Raw genomic sequence first — 17994 nt, 5'->3', positions numbered from 1 at the left:
GTTTTGCATTGTCCTATTGTAAGCTTTTCACAGAGACAAAGGATTTAGTGTAGGCCTTCACCCCATACCATTGCCTCCTATCTAAACATCTTGCCTTCTCCCTCTTTCCACCCACTTTTAAATTGACACCCTAGGTATTGTGGTCTGACCTAACCACACTTAGGATTTGGGATCAGGCCCATAACAAAGTGAATTGCTTTGACAACATTATCAGTTTTTGATCATGAAGTTGTGTATTTATTTTTTAAAAAGAGCCAGAGGGAAAAATAATTACCTGTATTGATAAATTCCACAGAGTGCTGAAATTTTTAACCTGCTGATGTCTTCAGGCACCAAGAGATATTTTGCATGTCTAGGAAACAAGCAAATGTCCTGTGTGCAGCTTTAGGTAAAGATACGTTTATCTTTGTGCAGCAAAGAGCTTTCAACTTTTGTAAAAACCACAAAAACAAAATGATCTCAAATTATAGTTAAGAAATAATGTATATCTTTTGGCAGCTTGCTTTTTCACTGTATTTCACTTTGGAAGATATACCTCTGGCTATGTGCGAGTATACTTCAAAAATACTGAAAAATAACTGAACTAATAATATTCGTTACTGGAGGCAAAAACAGACCCTTCCTTTGCTAAGACAGAGCTTGGAAATCTTACTCATTTGGATTACAAAATGTCAGAAAAGTAATATTCCCATGCTTTACGATTTAGCTTACAAGTCCAGCTCCAGTTTCAATAGCATTGTTGTTAGTTGCATCTCTTTCAAAATAGTTCTTGACTCCTATTATTAATGGCCTACTTTGGCATATTCTTGATATTTGTTGTTTATATTTGTTCAGCCACTTTAACCCAAGGTCTTAGAGAATAATTCATGTTAGTTTTAGAAAGTGCAATAATAAGTTAAAATAATGAAGCAGCAGGTAATGATATTCTCTGTAGAAAAACTATTGTATGGGGTGTGCACAAGAAACCTGTTTCCTGCTCAGGAAAGTTTTGTACAACAACTCTGTGTGCTTTTCTACACAGATTTATTTCTCCACAACTCTTCAGGTTAGGACATTGGAATATTGTGAGCAAGTTCTACCTCATCTATTATTTTTCCTGATGAAGAAGAATAGGAAACCAGTTCTTCAACCTGGGAATTAGCGTAGTAATAAATATTCTTCCTATCCCTATCTTAGATTGAGAGAGTACAACTTGCCCAGGGTCACCCAATGGTTTCCGTGGCTGAGGGGAGAATCACATTTTGGTTTCCCAGAATTGTAGTTCAGCATTCAAACCATGACAACATGCTGGGTCTTTTCTCTAAAGTAGGACCTTTGAAATCTACTGTGGTTAATAAGATCCAGGTGCAAATATATTACCTACTGTACCTTAGCAAACCATACACTCAATGTTAAAAAAAAATGTTTTTTTCCATGTTCTTTGTGAAGCAATCAGTTAGTATTCATATTTCACAGATGAGGAACCCAGAGATTGAAAGATAAGTGATGAATACAGACACCAGTTGGAGGCCAATATTGGAGAACACGTAGTTGTTAGAGTGAAACTCCCATTAAACCCAGGTTGGAAAGCCAGTGTTGGGGGATGATAGGAAATGTAGTCCAGAAACGTGTGAGAAGGTCATATGCTCCTCCTCCTTATTCTAGTTGACTGTAAGTGTTTTGCCTTAGTTTGGGTTTGAGTAGCAAAAAGCAGTACATCTGCAGAAAGTCCAGTTAATCTTATCAGTAAGTCCCTTGATTCCTCTCTTCTGAAGTAGCAAAATCATGCTGGAAGAAGAAGAAAGTTGTGAAGAAAGAAAAAGGTCTTTCTAATTTTTCCTTCATTCTTTATTTTTAGCATTTTAGCAACACATGGGATTCAGCAACCTGTGGGAAGACTGAGGATCAACTGTCCTTCTCTGATCCAGCACGCAAATACATGAATGCCTTCTCAGCTCGAACTCTGGTCATGTAAACGGGTCTTCCAGCAAGCATTATGTTTTCTTTTCAAAACACTTCCAGTTAATTTGGATTTACCATTCCTCAACAGTGGGAGAAAAGCCTGTTTTATTGTTGTTGTTGTTGTGGTACAACATTTGGGAGCAGCACAAAGTGCATATAGTCACAAAAGCATATATGTATAGAATATTCATGTTGGATTTCACCCAACTTTAAAAAAAGAAATAATTCTGTTTATTGCTGATGCTTACCTAAATATTAGTTTCTGAGATTTATGCAATTAATTATTAATAATATGAATGAAATTCTTTTTTTAAAAAACACAGTGATTTTTAAGTGATTAAAAAAAGACTTTTTGGGAGATCAAATGAAACAGTATTAATTCAGTGAGGAGTTGCTACACAAGTTTCGATGCTTTTCAAGCCCCCCTCCCCCTTTTCTAAGAGCTGGCACTCAGATCAGCAGCTTATTCTAAAGCATTGAACAAATGTCTTGGTATAAAATACTGCGAGAAAAGCATTACCATAAATGCTAATGTTAAGGTATCAGCTGAGAGCATACCATGACTGAATGCTGACACAGCTATACTATTTGAAGTACTGTTCCATTTGTTAGAGCTCTAGACTGTTTATATGTGTGTTTTGTTGTTGTTTCAGTTAGCTTGCTTTAAAAATTATTACTGTATGAAACATAGTTTTATGAGAACAAATTATATTTTTATTCAGTAATTTAATTTTGTAAATGCCAAATGGATACTGTGGGTTTTGTTCCATTTTGTTTGGGGATTTTGTTGCTGCTACAAATTTACAGCATGTAGATGAGCTACTTAAGAGCCATGGATTTTATTAAAAAGTAAAACCCGGGGGCTAGATACCTTGACTATGCACTAGCATTTCTTATTTTTGAAACAAAAAATACTGTTTTGCCCTGCCCCACCCTTTTTACAAGCAATACTTTGAAACACTTCTTGGGAGATTTTATGTGCCTACCTGTATGTATTCTAATTGGTTTGCAACAACACAGAATGCAAACTTCAAACATTTGGGAGAATATAGTCTTGCTTGTCTTTCTGTCTCATGTTTAACGTAACAGTCCCTCATTTGGACTCCAAACAAAACTTCAGGTTGTTTGTTTTCTAAAATATATGGCCTTTTGGACTGCCATATCAAGATTTTCCCCATACTAAGAGAAGATTGCTTTTTTTTCTTATTACAAACTATGACTCTGCTGCCTTAATAGAATTAGGTGCAGCCTTGTCTGCACTTAACTTTTTTAATACACTGTACTGCCTTGTAGATAAATAAAGTGTGTTGTTTTTTTAAAAACTTACAATCTGTTTAGCCTTTTAAATGTACTTGAGTTCTAGTGTGTTAATCAAAAATGTACATAATTTCATTACCTCCATCTGGATAGCTTGACCTCACCCTCAGACTCACCTTAGAGACCAGGGAGGTGCACCAGCCAAAGGAGTTCCAAAGTACTGGAAAATGGGGCAGTGAATGATGACATATCCAGCTGCCTCCCACCAGTGAGGTGCAGAACGAAAAGAAGTGGCAGGGGGTCCTGTCGCAACTACTTTTTACACTGTGCCTTAGCAGTAAGGGGCTGGACACATCACCCTTCAGCACCTTGATCTCCAACATCTTTTAGGTGGTGCAGCTACCTGGCTACTAAGGTTGGTTGGTGGTCATTGCAGTGGTGCCATTGCCATACATGTGAACTGCAATATTTACAATGTCATATGTTTGGCTTACAACATCATATATGCAGAAGAAGATGCCATCCCTAGACTTATACGTAACAAAAATGGTCCATCCACTGCTGTATCAAACAGCAGTGGAGCAATGGATAGAACTGTTTCAAGAGCTTAAGTCTTATACAGTGAGAGGAAATTTGAATCTTTGGGAAGGATAAGACCAACCTATCCCATTCCACACCTAAAATACAACATTTTCTTTTGTTTAGTGAAAGTCTACAGGATGCCCCTGCAGCATGGCCAATTATCATGCACTGTAAGAAATGTAGTTCAACATTTGGAGACCCATGTTTGGGAAGCACCATAGAGGAATACTTACCTGCATGTTAGTACTTTCACTAAATGGTTAAAATGCCTATCCAGTGGAATATTTTCATCAGCATGCCTGTGACCCTTCAGATATGAAGGAACATGTATCTATCTTGCACCAAATTGCTTTGTAAAATATATACAAGTAGATGTCAAATCAGCACTGTTAATGTATTTTTAAAAGCAACACAATGAAAAGTGGACTTCAGCACCCTCATGTTGGGGAGGACACAGTATTCTTGTAGGTGTGTGTGTGTGTGTTGTGAGCCTTATGGTCGCTTCTGACTAGAAAACCTATAATGGGAAACCTGTTTTCTTAGCAACATTGGTTCAGAGGAGTTTGTCTTTGCCTCCCTCTGAGATCACTCAGTGGGTTTCCATGATCAAGTGGGGATTCAAACCCTGGTTTCCGGAGTTGTCATCCAATGCTCAGCCGCTACACCACACTGGCTCTCATCCCCAATTACAAAAGTCAAAAAGCATCTATTTCAATGCGAGTTCAACTGACAAGCTGTAGCATAGTGCAGATGATAATAGAAGAGTTCAATGATGTAGAATCCTTCACTGTGTAAATGGGTTTAGTTTGCCTCCAGAGCATCCAACATAATGAAAGCCAAGTGGGAAAGAGCTGCATTTTGAACCACATAATTGCTTCCAAAAGATTTCTTGATTATTTTCTTAATTAAAATTAAGTTAAAGGTGTGTCACAGCCTCCTGAACAAACAAAGATATTTCCAGTAGTTTGCAGGAAAATACCAAGCCACATGGTGTAAACTATTTACCACTATTTTTATTGTTACTTATATAGTCTTTTTTTATTACACACAGAATGCTTTAATCATATGTTTATCTTCACAACAACTCTAATTTACAAGTAAGATAGGAGAGAGATGAAACTGGATTTTAAAAGGCACTAGGAAGTACACAACGTGGAAGTGAAAAAGAGTGTGTAACCCATCTGTCTTTCACTTCTCTTGAATATCTCTCCAGACTTGGGATACAATACTTTGGCGGGGAGACAACTAGGGAAATGGATAAGCAGAAAGGAGGGGAAGTGATTAAGTGTCACTGTAAAAGTCTCTTCCTAGATCAAGCTGGGCAAGTGTGGCCCTCTGTCTTTTTGGACTGCAACTATGATCAACCCTTACCTTTGATATCTGAAGAAGTAGGCTTCCAATTTCTTTCACTTAATCTCAAAGGTGCTTCAAGACCCCTTTGCATACTGATCCAAACTAACACAGCTATGTCTTTGAATTCTACAACCATTGACTATGTTGTATAAGAACCAAAGCTGAAACTGAGTGGGAGAGTAGCGGCTTTCTCCACTCCTCTCTGCATGCCATCGTAGCACTTCTGTTTTCTTCTCAAGGGAGACAGTTGCAAAAGTGTGTCTTTTGTTGCACTGGGAAAATCAGCTTGACAAAAGGAACACTTTTTTAGAGTTGCTGGGGGGGGGGCTCATCATCCCTCCTCTTCCCAAACCTTTTCTCTCCTGGAGGGGAAGAGAAAAGCAAGGAGGGCACTTGGAGGCTCTGCCTGAGGGAGGAGAGATGTTATAAGATGTTAAAGTATGAGTATACATGAATGCCTGAATGAAAATATGAACACTAAACAAAAAATATTTACATTCATATACTACATCAAATGGGAGAGGTGGGGTGTAGATGTAAAGCAGGCTCACAAGGGTAAAACCTTTTGAGAACCACTATCTTAGTATTACAGATCTCACAGACTGCTAGCCAATATGTTAGGCGTAAGGTTTCATCTTACGTTTCTCTAAATATTCTGAAGATGTGTATAAAGAGGCTGCTAGAAATGCCCACATAGGAATGCCTTGAGTCAGGAACACCCATCTAAGGTGAAAGGTGAGGAGAGGATAGTCAGTGGAAGGACAGCAAAATAATATTGAATCTGCTATACTGAAGAGTCAGTTAAAACACTGAGGTCAGAATGAGGGTAGTGGACACAATCTTGTCTTCTGCACATTGATTTTTCCCACACTTTTCTGCACAGGGTTTTTGCATCTATAAATAGTCTAATGCACTTTGAGGCAGTTATCAGAGAGCATGCGAAACCTGGATTAGTCACACATTACAGAAACATACCTAACTGGCCTTTTCCCTTTACATCGTGCTTGTGTTCTCTTTTTAAACAGCAGAGCGGCAAATCTCATGTTAGTTTCATAGGCAACAGAAGTACATCAGTTAATGCTATATTTCCAGAGCAAATGTACAAGCATTGCCTGGAGGTAAGGTTAACATGAAGTGGGGTTGGGTACCCATCAGCAGGACCAGCAAATTAACTGATAAAAAGTAACTATTCTCTGCCCAAACCTGTCTGTTTTTACATTTACAATAGTATTTCCAAACCTGATAATAAAGTAAGCCCAATAATCAAAACTAAACATGGAAGCCAGCTAAAAACTACCAAGGGGTCTACATAACTACATTTACTCAGAAGGTCATTCCATTCACATCCCTGATAATTTGCTTCCAAGTATGTATGCTTAGTTATCATGCTCTGAATGGAAGACTTAAGTACATGTTTCCTTTACTATTAATGAGATACAAAATGCATTTCACATATAGGTCCACTGCTTGACATTTCCAATCAAGTCCACAATTTACTGTTTTGCAAAGCAGTACTGCTAGTTCTCTACAGAAAAAAAAAATGCTTTCCTTAGTTTTTGGTGAATCATCTGGGTGACTTCCATCTAAATATTGTAGATCTCTCCCTGTGTAGAAAGGTAGCATCTGATGAGTGTGATGGTACTACTTTCCATCTTAGGGGTTGTCAACATGGTCCTCATTCCAGTTGAATAGGATGTGATCCAGCCACATGTGATTCGCAGTAGTTTGGGCTTTTTTTGGAGGGAGAGAGGTCCTTGGCAGAAAAAGGCTTTGTGGCTTTTACCAGAGTATCCATAGAAATCTGCAGAAATGTGCTTCACATGGATGGCTGCACATTTTCAGTAGAAAGAGGGTGAATAGATGTGAATTTGTGTAGGAACGTGAAGACAATTACCATCAATGCAAATTTCTGAAAATTAGCAGCAAGTCACATAATAAACATGCATGTAGACTAGCCCTTAGTCAAATATGCTTTTAGAGAATTCCATGTCTTATGCTTCCTACATTACATCAGCAATGTTTAATCCTTGAATGGCTAAAGAACCAATATACGAAATAAAACCCTACTGATGGTAGTAGCCCAATTGTGTAACCTGTCCATGAAAGGGAGATCACATACCTGTTTCTTCAGATTAATCTGGTAACATGATCATGTGAGTGGCATACATAAAATCCCATGGACTTTATGGATCTGCCTATTATTATCTTTTGAAAAAGTACTGATCTCATTTAGCAATCAGTTTTGGATACAAGAGCCTACACAAAGCTTCCCAAACAGAATTCTATTTATAGAGGATGGTTTGTAAGTACATTTATTTCATCCTTACAACCAAATCTGTAGACCACAGCTAGGGCACTAGTAGCCCTTCAGCTGTTGTTGAAGTTCTACTCCAACAACTTCTGGGAGGCCACATATTCCCCATCCCTGCCTTAAACAGAAACAAAGTTGTTCCATCTGAATAAGAAGTGTATATTTGGATTCATACATAAATCTTTGGACTGAGGTGATTTATTATCAGAATTTGCAAGCTACAAGAAACCAAGACACTACCTGGTTTGCTTGCTTAAAGATCTCAGGCTATTTCTGAAATCCTCCCCATAAGAACAACTGAAAGAGCCTCCTACACGTTTTGCCATCCATCTCCAAATTATATGCCGTGCTTCTAGCCTTTGGGTACCAAAAATGCTGTACTTAAACATTGAAAAGTACCACAAGATATACACAAAAAAGTTTGAAAACTATTCCTCCCAAATATATGTCTTCCTAGCTTGCAACATTAAGATTTCTTGCAACTGGATAGACAGCCATTTTGTGAACGAAATAATGGCCTAATGATGAAACTACATCTTTCACTTTTTCCTCTAAAGAAAACATCATTGCAGAGCTGTGAATGAATGAAAAAGTTCACGCCAGCACCACATACACCTGTTTTTGCTTTTGATGGCTGGTGCTGCACTTCAGCTGCATACTCTAAGCAACTCTGAGTTCCTCTCGTAAACAATGCTGTGAAATGTTGGACCCTCAAACACCTGTGACCTACATTTTTTCCATGGACACACTTACCTTTCCATTGTATTCGTTTGTGAACTTGTGTGTCTGCCTGTCTGTCTATATAAACCTGTGTGCCTTTCAATCATATGCATGCATGCACACATATACACATACACACACCAGGAAATGCCAGGAGTCTCATTTTATTGTTAAATGGTCACTTTGGAGATATGCTGGAATCAGTTCCCTAGATTGCACAACTATAGCAGGAATCCTGCATTGGGAGACCTATGTCTAGCATATAGCTACATCTCCATAGCTGTCTCTCCTGGCTGTGACTGTCTCCCCAGAGCCCACCTTTCAAGTGACACAGCCCCCTCAATATGGCCATTTTTGTGTGGTTGGAGACTAGGGGCGTGGCAATTCAGAGGAGAGATTCCGCTAGTTAATCGTAGATTGATGCGCTGCACCAGAAATCCACTGGACTTTCAGGGGTCTGTTGGAAGGTTTCTGAAGATGACATCTGTGCAAGAATATAGCTGGATGGATCTCCATTCATCCCCCTCATTCTCCAGTGCATTAGAAATAGCCATGTTGCACAGGCTGCCTTGCTTGAAAGGTATATTTATATTGTTTTCAAATTATATCCATGCAATGTGAAATCTAATGGATCAGTGTGGTTGGATCCTGTGTGCTTTTCCTGTTGCTAAAAAATTATACTGCAAAGATGGAAGGATAAATAATTCACTGTCTACTACTTAATGCTCAGAGGATCATACACATTTTGCTCTACAAAATAGTATATTTTATAGCTATGAGCTTCAAGAAAATGTGGAAATGTGGTCATCTTATATTAAGGTCAATGTCTAGCCTATATTCTTATTATACACGCTTCCCCCTCCCTTTCCCAATTTGCTTCTTTTTTTCTTTGTAATTATACTTTTAAAAATCCAATAAAAAGTGTTTTTCAAAAAATGTTCATCATTTAGTGAGACCACACCCCTGTAACCATTAGTGTAAAGAAATTTTATAATTACACTACAAAATGAGGGGTGCTATCCCTCATCAAGGTACAATTATAATGCATAATATAGTTATACTTTAGTTATCAGGGGAAGGCATCACAAAGGCATTAACAAGGTACTCCACACTCTTAACAGAAGAGTATATAAGTTGTGTGGAGTGATTCATTCGAAGGAAACCTCTTTACAGCAAGTCATGTTGGGGAACCAACAATGGTTCTGTAGTCTCCTACAAAACTAGATTCAGCCATATAGGTTTATCTACAGCTAGTGGTCTCTCTGAAGTCAGTCAGAACTAATGTAGAGAATTAGTCACGCTGGCCCCCAAATCCTCATTTGTGGGTCAGGGTTGGTTTGCTTTGCTTGAGAGGAGAGCTTGGCATAATACCAGCAGTGAATGGCCTTGACGTGGTCCATTTCCGAGAGATACAATGATACCACCAAACCAGCAGGACTGGATGCACATAATGAAATGTGACAATGTGTTCATTTGTGAGAGCCTTGGTAGTTAGAACCACATTTGCATAATCACATTAACTTTAAGGACCTACTTTAAAATTGACCTAACAATGCCTCCCATTGTCAAAAGCCACAGCTGTCCGGGCTGCTCTGATACAAAGTTGAGATGGGCTGTCACAGAGCAAACATCTTCACCGCCTTTCAGAAGCCAAATGTGAAAACCCGAGACTGATGGTAGGACCGGGAGGCTTTCTCTCTCCAGGAACACCTGGATTGCAAAGTTCTGTCAACATCCTATTTCCTTCGTTGATTATACTTATCTAATTGCCATCACATTTAAGACAGCAGAGTATGAGAAAGGGAACACACACACACACACACACACACACACACACACCAGACTTAAATTTGCTTATTAAAATGTTGCAATAAATAAGGATCAGCTATATTTATATAGCTTGGGGTGTGTTTACTTTTGGCTTCAGGATGTGATCCTTCCAAACAAAAAAATATTCTATACGTTACATATCCTGGTGCCACAATTGCTACCTTCAAAAATAATTAAGTGAGAAACCTAGATCATATGCATCTTCATCTTCTTTGCTGTGGAACGGTTTAGCCACTTTGAAAGAAATAACTCAGATGTTACTTGGCAGGTAGTAGTCTGGAGAAGGAAATATTTACATACTGTAACAATGAACGACATGTTAATGAAGGGAAATTTACATGGAGGCTTATTGTGGCACTGGAGAAGGAAAGTAATCAACTAATCCCCGAAGAATGTAATTTGGCAGAAACCACCTAACTCACATCCAACAACTTGTGATATTGATTTTAAAATATTCCCAAGATTCTTGCCTAATCACAGACGGTGCTTAAAGGTGAACACCTCACACAAGAGTTCCTGTTCAGATTAATCCCAGTTTCATGCCATGTTTGCCACATAAGGAGGGTCTATTTTAGTACTCAGAGGCCTAAATCCTACCATTAGTTCTGACCAGAGTAGAACCATTGAATCACCTGGATTTTCCTATGCATCGACTCACTATTCAACAATTGAGTTAATGGATGTACTCCAGTTGGGAATAACCAACAGGATTCCATCGTGTGTGTGTGTGTGTGTGTGTGCAGGAGACACACAAGTGAGAAGATCTTCTCCCTGGGCTGCTGATGGTGGAGTGAATTGGTTAATCACTCAGCTTAGGCCAAACCCTATTTAGGAACTGTGGGCGTGTTTGCCCGGCCCACGGGAGCCGCCCCTGGGATTTGCTCCATGTTGCTGTATGTCTGTTGCAAACACACACAGAGACCAGGAAGGGTTGTTCAATAACACCACGAACCGTTTTATTCCCACCTTTACCAGTCACAATTACACTCAACCTCAGGTCCAGTTGCCTCACTGGAACGGAGGGGAACCCTTGCACTTCATGGCTTCTGTTCCGGGCCAATTCCTAACTTCACTGGGAAGGTCTGTCCCTTTGCCACGCGGACGGACTCCTCTTCACAGGGTCTGAGGGCGCTGGGGTTGATACTCCCTCGCGAGGTTCTCTCGTTCTCTATCCTCTGGGGCTCTCGTCGACCCGGCTCCCCTGCGGCGGTTCTCCCGTATCACCCACCAAGGCTCTTCTCCCTCTCTAAGCCCCTCTCATCCCTTACTCACTTCCGGGTTCCACGGTTGGGCACCTCCTTCAACCTCTCGCCTAGGGCAGGCCGGGTGAGTAGATAATACCGGGCCAACCCGGACCCTGCCTCCCACTGAGGGGTCCCTCTGAGCGCGGCGGCCTTCTCTGTACTCTGGCTGCTCTTTCTCTTTCCCTCTCCCAAAGCCTTCCTCCCGTTCAAATCTTCCGCGCTCTCTCATCCCCCGTTGCGCCTCTCCCTTCCTTCTTATTGGGCTCCCTGGAGCCCCTCCCCTCTCTCCTGGAGTTGCCCTTAATTGCCTCCCCATCTCCAGCTGGCCTCTTCCTGGTCCCTTCTCCTCTCCTGGGTCCTCCTGCCCCTCTCTCACCCGCTCAACCCAACCTCTATTTTCTTCCTCTCTACAGGAACCCATTCATTTGGTCCAGGCTGTTTTAAGGGATGGGACCCTTGGGATGTTGCTTCAAGGTCAGTTCAGGGACTGACTTGCCCCTTGCACCTCTAGATCAACAGGAATGACTCACATTGTTGGTTGACACAGTTGTGAACATTCACAATTCAGTGCTCTCTGCCTAAAAAGGGGCTTGTAGCTTCACTAAATAAATAAATAAATAAATAAATGCTTTATTTATACCTCACTTCTCTGTCAAAACAATCGAGGCGACTTACAGTTATACAGAATCCCAATATCCCAGTTTCCTTTCCTCCCCTAAAACAACAATTAAACATTAAAATAGGCAATGAGTAATTGGAGTATGGAGTATTCAATGAGGTTAGTATTTGGTTGGTGGCTGGGTATGCTATTCAGGATAATAGGTAGCGAGAACTTGGGTCTCAAGAGGAACATCTCTTTTTGTGTTGCTCATGGAACGTTTTTTTTTAACTTCCTGGAGTACTCACATGGCCAGATGGAGGATGGACCCAACCTACATGAATGTCCCTCCATATACCACCTGAACTGAGAACAGCTGCATTCAGACAAAATGCAGGCTTGTGACTAACATGGTCACCACCATTCCTTTTTACATCTTTGCTTGATGAAGAAGCTAGAGAAGCTTCGAAAGCATGCAACATGTATTTTGTGCATTCTGGTTTGTCCAATAAAGGTATCACTGTTTTGTAGATTTTGGATTTTATTGTATTTTGATACATAATTCCTGTCATACTTGCCAACATTCTCTCAGTGTGCTGACTGGGTCATGATACTGCATAGTGAATGGACTGTATACTTGTCTGGATACTTGCACCATGCTGTGCCAAATCCCTTTAGTGGTAACCAGTTAAAGTGGTGCCCAAATTTACTTGTACCTACATGTGGTTCTGATCATGAAGCATGTGCCACTCTGTGTTGTGGGATAAATCACTGTTACAAGTAAGATGACTTATATTTTGAATAATGAAATATAAATACTATTTAGTTTTCTTTCTTTGAATCCAGTCTTAGTCAGAGTAGAATGAATAAAACTAATGGGACTTAAGTCAGTCAAGATGAAGTCTCATAAAACTGAGCAGTGAACCAGACACTCTCAGGTATGTTAAATGGTTTTTGTCACACCAGTTCCAGTTGTTAGATTGTACAAGTTTTCAATTTAAATAAAGTTATTTCTATGACTGTGTGCTGTGGTACACTGGGATTTACCTCCACTTCCATTAACAGAAGTCAGCCCAAAAGAAAGCATGGCCTAGTTTATACTATATTTATATATACTGATGATACCACAAATTTCTTATACAGGGTTTGGAAGCATAAAGCATTTGGGGGTAAGAAACTTTTAATAAACAGAAGCCTGTTTCAGATATAGAGCTTGGAAACATTATTTGTTCAGATTATAGTTCTCAACTTCTTAGCTAGGATGGCCAGAGGCTGGGGGATTCTGGGAGTTGTAGTCTAAAAATAACATTTCCAATCTATATGTAGATGATACTTGAAACTACTTCCCTCTCTCACTGGACTAATGCACTTTTGTGGGCAATGCAGTGTGTAGACTAGATTATGGGACTCAATGTTCTTAATTTCCTCAGATCAAAAGTGCCAAAATATAGTGTTAAGAGAAGCCGCTCTAATTCCGATGCACAGTCTGTAGCCACAATCTAACACAGATATGGGCACTCCTCTCAAGTTATACCAATTGGTTTAACTTTCTGATGGATTGTGGCTTTAACATGCTGGATCATTCCAAAATAGTAGGGCTAAAGAATGAAATCCTGACAGGAAATTATATGAATTCTCTTGATTTTCTGCAACACCAGTTATTCTTGAAAGTATGTAATCTTACCAATTAGTCTCTTGTGGAAACTGTCATTTTTAAAATATTATGGCTGCCAAATTAAGGTTGCTCTTTCATGGTCTTTGGAAAGTTATTCCAAGACCCGAAGGGACATAACAGATTTTCGTCTTTGCAATTAGAGAGGGAGCTCTGTGTGTAAGTGCCTTCAATTCACCTGTCATAGTGATCCCATTGTTAATTTCCTAGGGTTTTCCTAGGCAAATAATATTCAGGAGTGATTTTGCCATTTCCTTCCTCAGAAATATTTCATACAGTTTCAGCCCTTCTCAGTACTGACTCTGTTTAACTGCCAAGATCAGATGGGATTTGGTGCTTTCAGAATATTTAGGGAAGTCTACAGGTAGAAAAAAACAGGGAAAGTGTAAAAAAAAAGAGCCTCCAATATGTGGCATTGAAAAGTTCTGCTACTCTTGTCACTCTATTATTTCTGTTTTCTTGGTAGCAGCAAACTGGGGAGTAATTCCAGCAGTGTATTAGGGGGGAGAGGAGAGCCATGTGGTGTAGTGGTTTGAGTGTTAGACTGGGATGCTGCCACACTCTAGAAATAATGCAGCTTGACACCTCTTTAATTTCCATGGTTCAATGCCACAGATTTCTGGAATTTGTAGTTTAATGGACACCAGAGCTCACTAACAGGGAATGTTGCTATAAGCTGGAGCCAACCTGAAGATTCATAACAGCATCAAGAAATTAGAGGCCCATGCTTGGAAATTTAGTTTTAAGAAGAATGAACAGAAGGAGTGGATATGGAATTGGGCCTGGCTTCAAATGTTCTTCTATTTGAGGTACACAAGAAGATAGTGGAAAGAATCCCTCTGGTGCACTATCCTTGTGTAGGTAGATTAACCCAGGCAGTGGTGATGAAAAGCACAATGACCATTAAAAAAAGTGGAGAAACAAGTTAGTTGGAGCTGTCAGATTTAGGCCTTGGCTATAGGGGTCATAAGCTTCCCTCCACCTTTTCTGGTATCGCTCTATTCAGATGACACACTGTACAAATTCTGGTTTTGGTGAGAGCGGGCTGGACAATGTGGGGTATAACTATGTTAAAACAAAATTTTTTAAAGTTACTTGTTTCTTTGGATCTTCCAGGAACATCTGTAGCCTTCCATTCCCACACAGTGGTGGCTGTCTGCATGGAACTTCCACTGGGCAGCCCAGCACGTCTGCCACCCTCTTGGGTCACTTGTTCTGAAGTCAGAAGAAGGCGCCCATGTGACTGTCAGAAGTGAGGGACCAGCAGCAGCAGTGGATATTTCCTCTCAGTGCGATGCCCATGCATGTAGATGCCATAGAATGGAAACAAAATGTGAGGTAACAGGGGCAGGTCAGGACACATATAGGGCCAGGATATTCTGGGCTGCCCCTGGAATATTCTGGCCAATGCAAGCAAGGCCTTAGTCTGCCTTCCTTCACCATTACTACATTACTACACCTTCACATTATATGACCTGGGAACACCATTAGATACAGGTCAATGCCTTCTTCATTCCATGTGCAGAACCTGATAGATTGATAGTTGAATCTTATTTCAACAATGATGACATTATGGTATCTTTTGCTGCACCCGAGAGGATCAGTGTAGCTGGTGGAAGCAGACAGGGACAGAATAATTTATATGGCACATTCAGCTCGATCCATTCCTTGCCCCCTAGTCTCTATGAGCTTTGGTAGCTGACTCATGATGTGCCAGCCCTGTCTGCAGATTCAGAGCATCATCAAACCACTGCTCAGTTGTTTGTATTACAGTGGGCATTTGGTATTCACTGAGGTTTGGTTCCAGATTATGCCATGGAGACCAAAATCTATGGATACTCAAGTCGCATTCAATACAGTAGTATAGTAAAATTTGTTGTTATTGTTAACTGCTCTCGAGTCGATCTCAACCCAAGGCAACCCTGTGGATGAGACATCTCCAAGACCCTCTGTCCTCCACTGCTCTGCTTAATTCCTGCAAACCCAAACCCGTGACCTCCTTAATACAATCCATACATCTAGCATGCCGCCTTCCTCTCTTTCTCCTTCCCTCCACCTTTCCTAGCATTATTGTTTTTTCCGATGAGTCCTCCCTTCTCATGATGGGTCTGAAGTACAATGGCCTCAGTTTTGTCATCTTGGCTTCGAGGAAGATTTCAGGCTTGATTTGCTCTAGGATCCATTTGTTTGTCCTTTTGGCTATCCATGGGATCCTCAACACTTCTCCAGCACCACATCTCCAACACATTGATTTTCTTCCTATCTTCTTTCTTAACTGTCTAGCTCTCACATCCATACATGGTAATAGGGAATATTGTATGATTCTAACTATGGCTTGTATGATTCTAACTTTTGTGCTCAGTTCTATACCTTTGCATTTTGGAATCTTTTCTAGTTCTTTCATATGCGGGCGCGATATACACGGCTTTCAGCGTACACTGAAAGCCACACCAGAAGAAACAATGCTGCCATGCACTGGAAAGAGTAATGGTGCATGTGCCATGCTGTGCTGCCACGGGCATGAGCCCCATTCTCTTTAATGGGGCTTGAGCATATGGGGAATTTCCCTTACATGGGGGTGTCTGGAATGGATCCCCCGCATAAGGGAAGGGTTTTAAAAAATATATTTTCAAGCTATTGATGGTTGAATCTGGAGATTAAAAATCTGTGGCTACAGAGGGATTCATTATTCTTGAAGGTAACATCCTAGGTTGTGCCTTAGATATTCCCCAAGAGTATTGGGGGAAGTATTTGGAACTAGTACACTTGTCCTCTCTCCTACTGAAATCAATGGGAGGAAAAATCTAAAAGTGGAAAAGAACCCAGCCAACTTTGGGGGGGGGGCTGCTTTTTGGGCACTGCACTTGACAATTCCCCCACCTCTGTTTTTAGTTTCCTAGCAGTAAAGTGCAATAAAACCACCAACATTAAAAAAATAAAAATAAAAATGGAACAATCAGGAAAAGTCTCAGTCAATCTAAGCATGTAAAATCTTTTTTGGACTTGAGAAGGGATCTCAGTGCTTTTAATATTAGATTTTGTACTTTGATGAGTGGACCAGTGGTGGTTAAATCATGCAGGATAGTATATTTAAGAAAACCTGTGATTATTTTACTTCACAGTGATGGTTCCAACCCAATCTTTCTTTCTTGTCATTTTTGCAAAGTGCCAAGTTGGATGTCCTAACAGAAACAGCTTTGCTTTCAGAGAATGGACAGGGAGGTGCCATCTGCTGGCAGTCATTCAAAATATGTTTCTTTGGATTCTTCAAAAATGCATGGCTAATTGAAAAAGGATCTTAGCAAAGGCTCTTGGAAAATTATGTTTCACCCCCTGCACCTGGTACAACTATGGTGCTACCCCTGCAATGCAGTGACTTATTGCCACTCAGTGTATGCACATGCTGTATTTTAATCTTTGTAGGACTGGCATGCACATTTAGTGCAGTGACAGAACTACAAGACATCCAGACCAACATGTGGATGGGGACTTAGCTTCTCTTCTTCCTTAAGTTTCTGTTGGGTATAAATAATTGTTATTCTAGCATTGGGCATGGTTGGATGAATCTATCACGTCTGGTGTAGAGACACAATAGATAATTCTATTTCTCTGCAGATCTGAAAAACCACTAGTAGATTGACCTTGCTCTCTAAACTGGGTAATTCTTACTGCTTCAAACTTTATAATCAAAGTTTTCCCACTTCAAAAAGCAAAGAGTGCCTATAATTTGTTTTGCAGCTCCTGACTAGTCCTCATAAAAAGTATGCTTTGGGAACTCTCCTTTCTCTCCCTGACTCTAGCTTAAATTCTAAACTCTAATAATTGATTAGATGTGAGTTAGATACTAGAAACACAGAGACACAGAGACACTATAAGCTTTCATGTGTAGGTTCAATGTCTCCTACAATATGAAGCAGTGTGTGTCCTTTAAAATATTACATACGTGCTGCATCAAAGTAGAGCCAGGGCCAGTACACACACTGGTTGAGCTACTATATTGTCCAGGATAGCATAAGAGTTGCAGACCAATGGTGTCTTCCACCAATATCTGCCAGAGTCCTCCAGAGGTCTTCATGGGTAATGTAATCATTCTGCTTCTGGCTGTTGGACATACCAAGATACAGTACTTGAAAACAGGATGAACACAGGCGTAAGGTGGAGCTACCCATGTGTGTGGAGGGGAGGGAGGTTTGCTGATCATGCATTTGAGGACAGACATGTACAGAACAATGTGTTTGCTACATAGTATGCTAGGATTTATTTATTTTTATACCCATCTTTCTTCTAAGCAAATAAAGATAATCTGTTGGATTTTCTCCCTAACACCCCTTTTAATCTTCACAGCAAGTAGATCAGACTGAGAGGGAGTAATTGGCCCAAGGTCACAGTGAGTGTCAGAACTAGAACCTTGAATCACATCTCGACAGCCAATATTTATAAACCAGATCTACGCTGCCACTCTGCAGCATCACACTGGTCCAGGGAA

General features: G+C 40.3%; 1 protein-coding gene across 2 annotated transcripts in view; it reads left to right on the top strand.

The window, feature by feature from the left end:
- The window catches only part of MYB (MYB proto-oncogene, transcription factor), a 42067-nt gene extending 38800 nt beyond the window's left edge, over positions 1-3267 (top strand). For both annotated transcript variants that reach the window (XM_042446552.1, XM_042446551.1), the window contains one exon: positions 1838-3267. In XM_042446552.1, the coding sequence (XP_042302486.1) occupies positions 1838-1954 (117 nt within the window). In that variant the 3' untranslated portion in view covers positions 1955-3267. The remainder of the gene's footprint in view (positions 1-1837) is intronic.
- Positions 3268-17994: the final 14727 nt, after the last annotated feature.

This window comes from Sceloporus undulatus, chromosome 1 (assembly GCF_019175285.1).
Source record: "Sceloporus undulatus isolate JIND9_A2432 ecotype Alabama chromosome 1, SceUnd_v1.1, whole genome shotgun sequence".
Classification (NCBI taxonomy): Eukaryota; Metazoa; Chordata; class Lepidosauria; order Squamata; family Phrynosomatidae; genus Sceloporus; species Sceloporus undulatus.
Note: the sequence above shows the minus strand (reverse complement) of the source record. Positions and strands in the feature narration are given on the sequence as shown.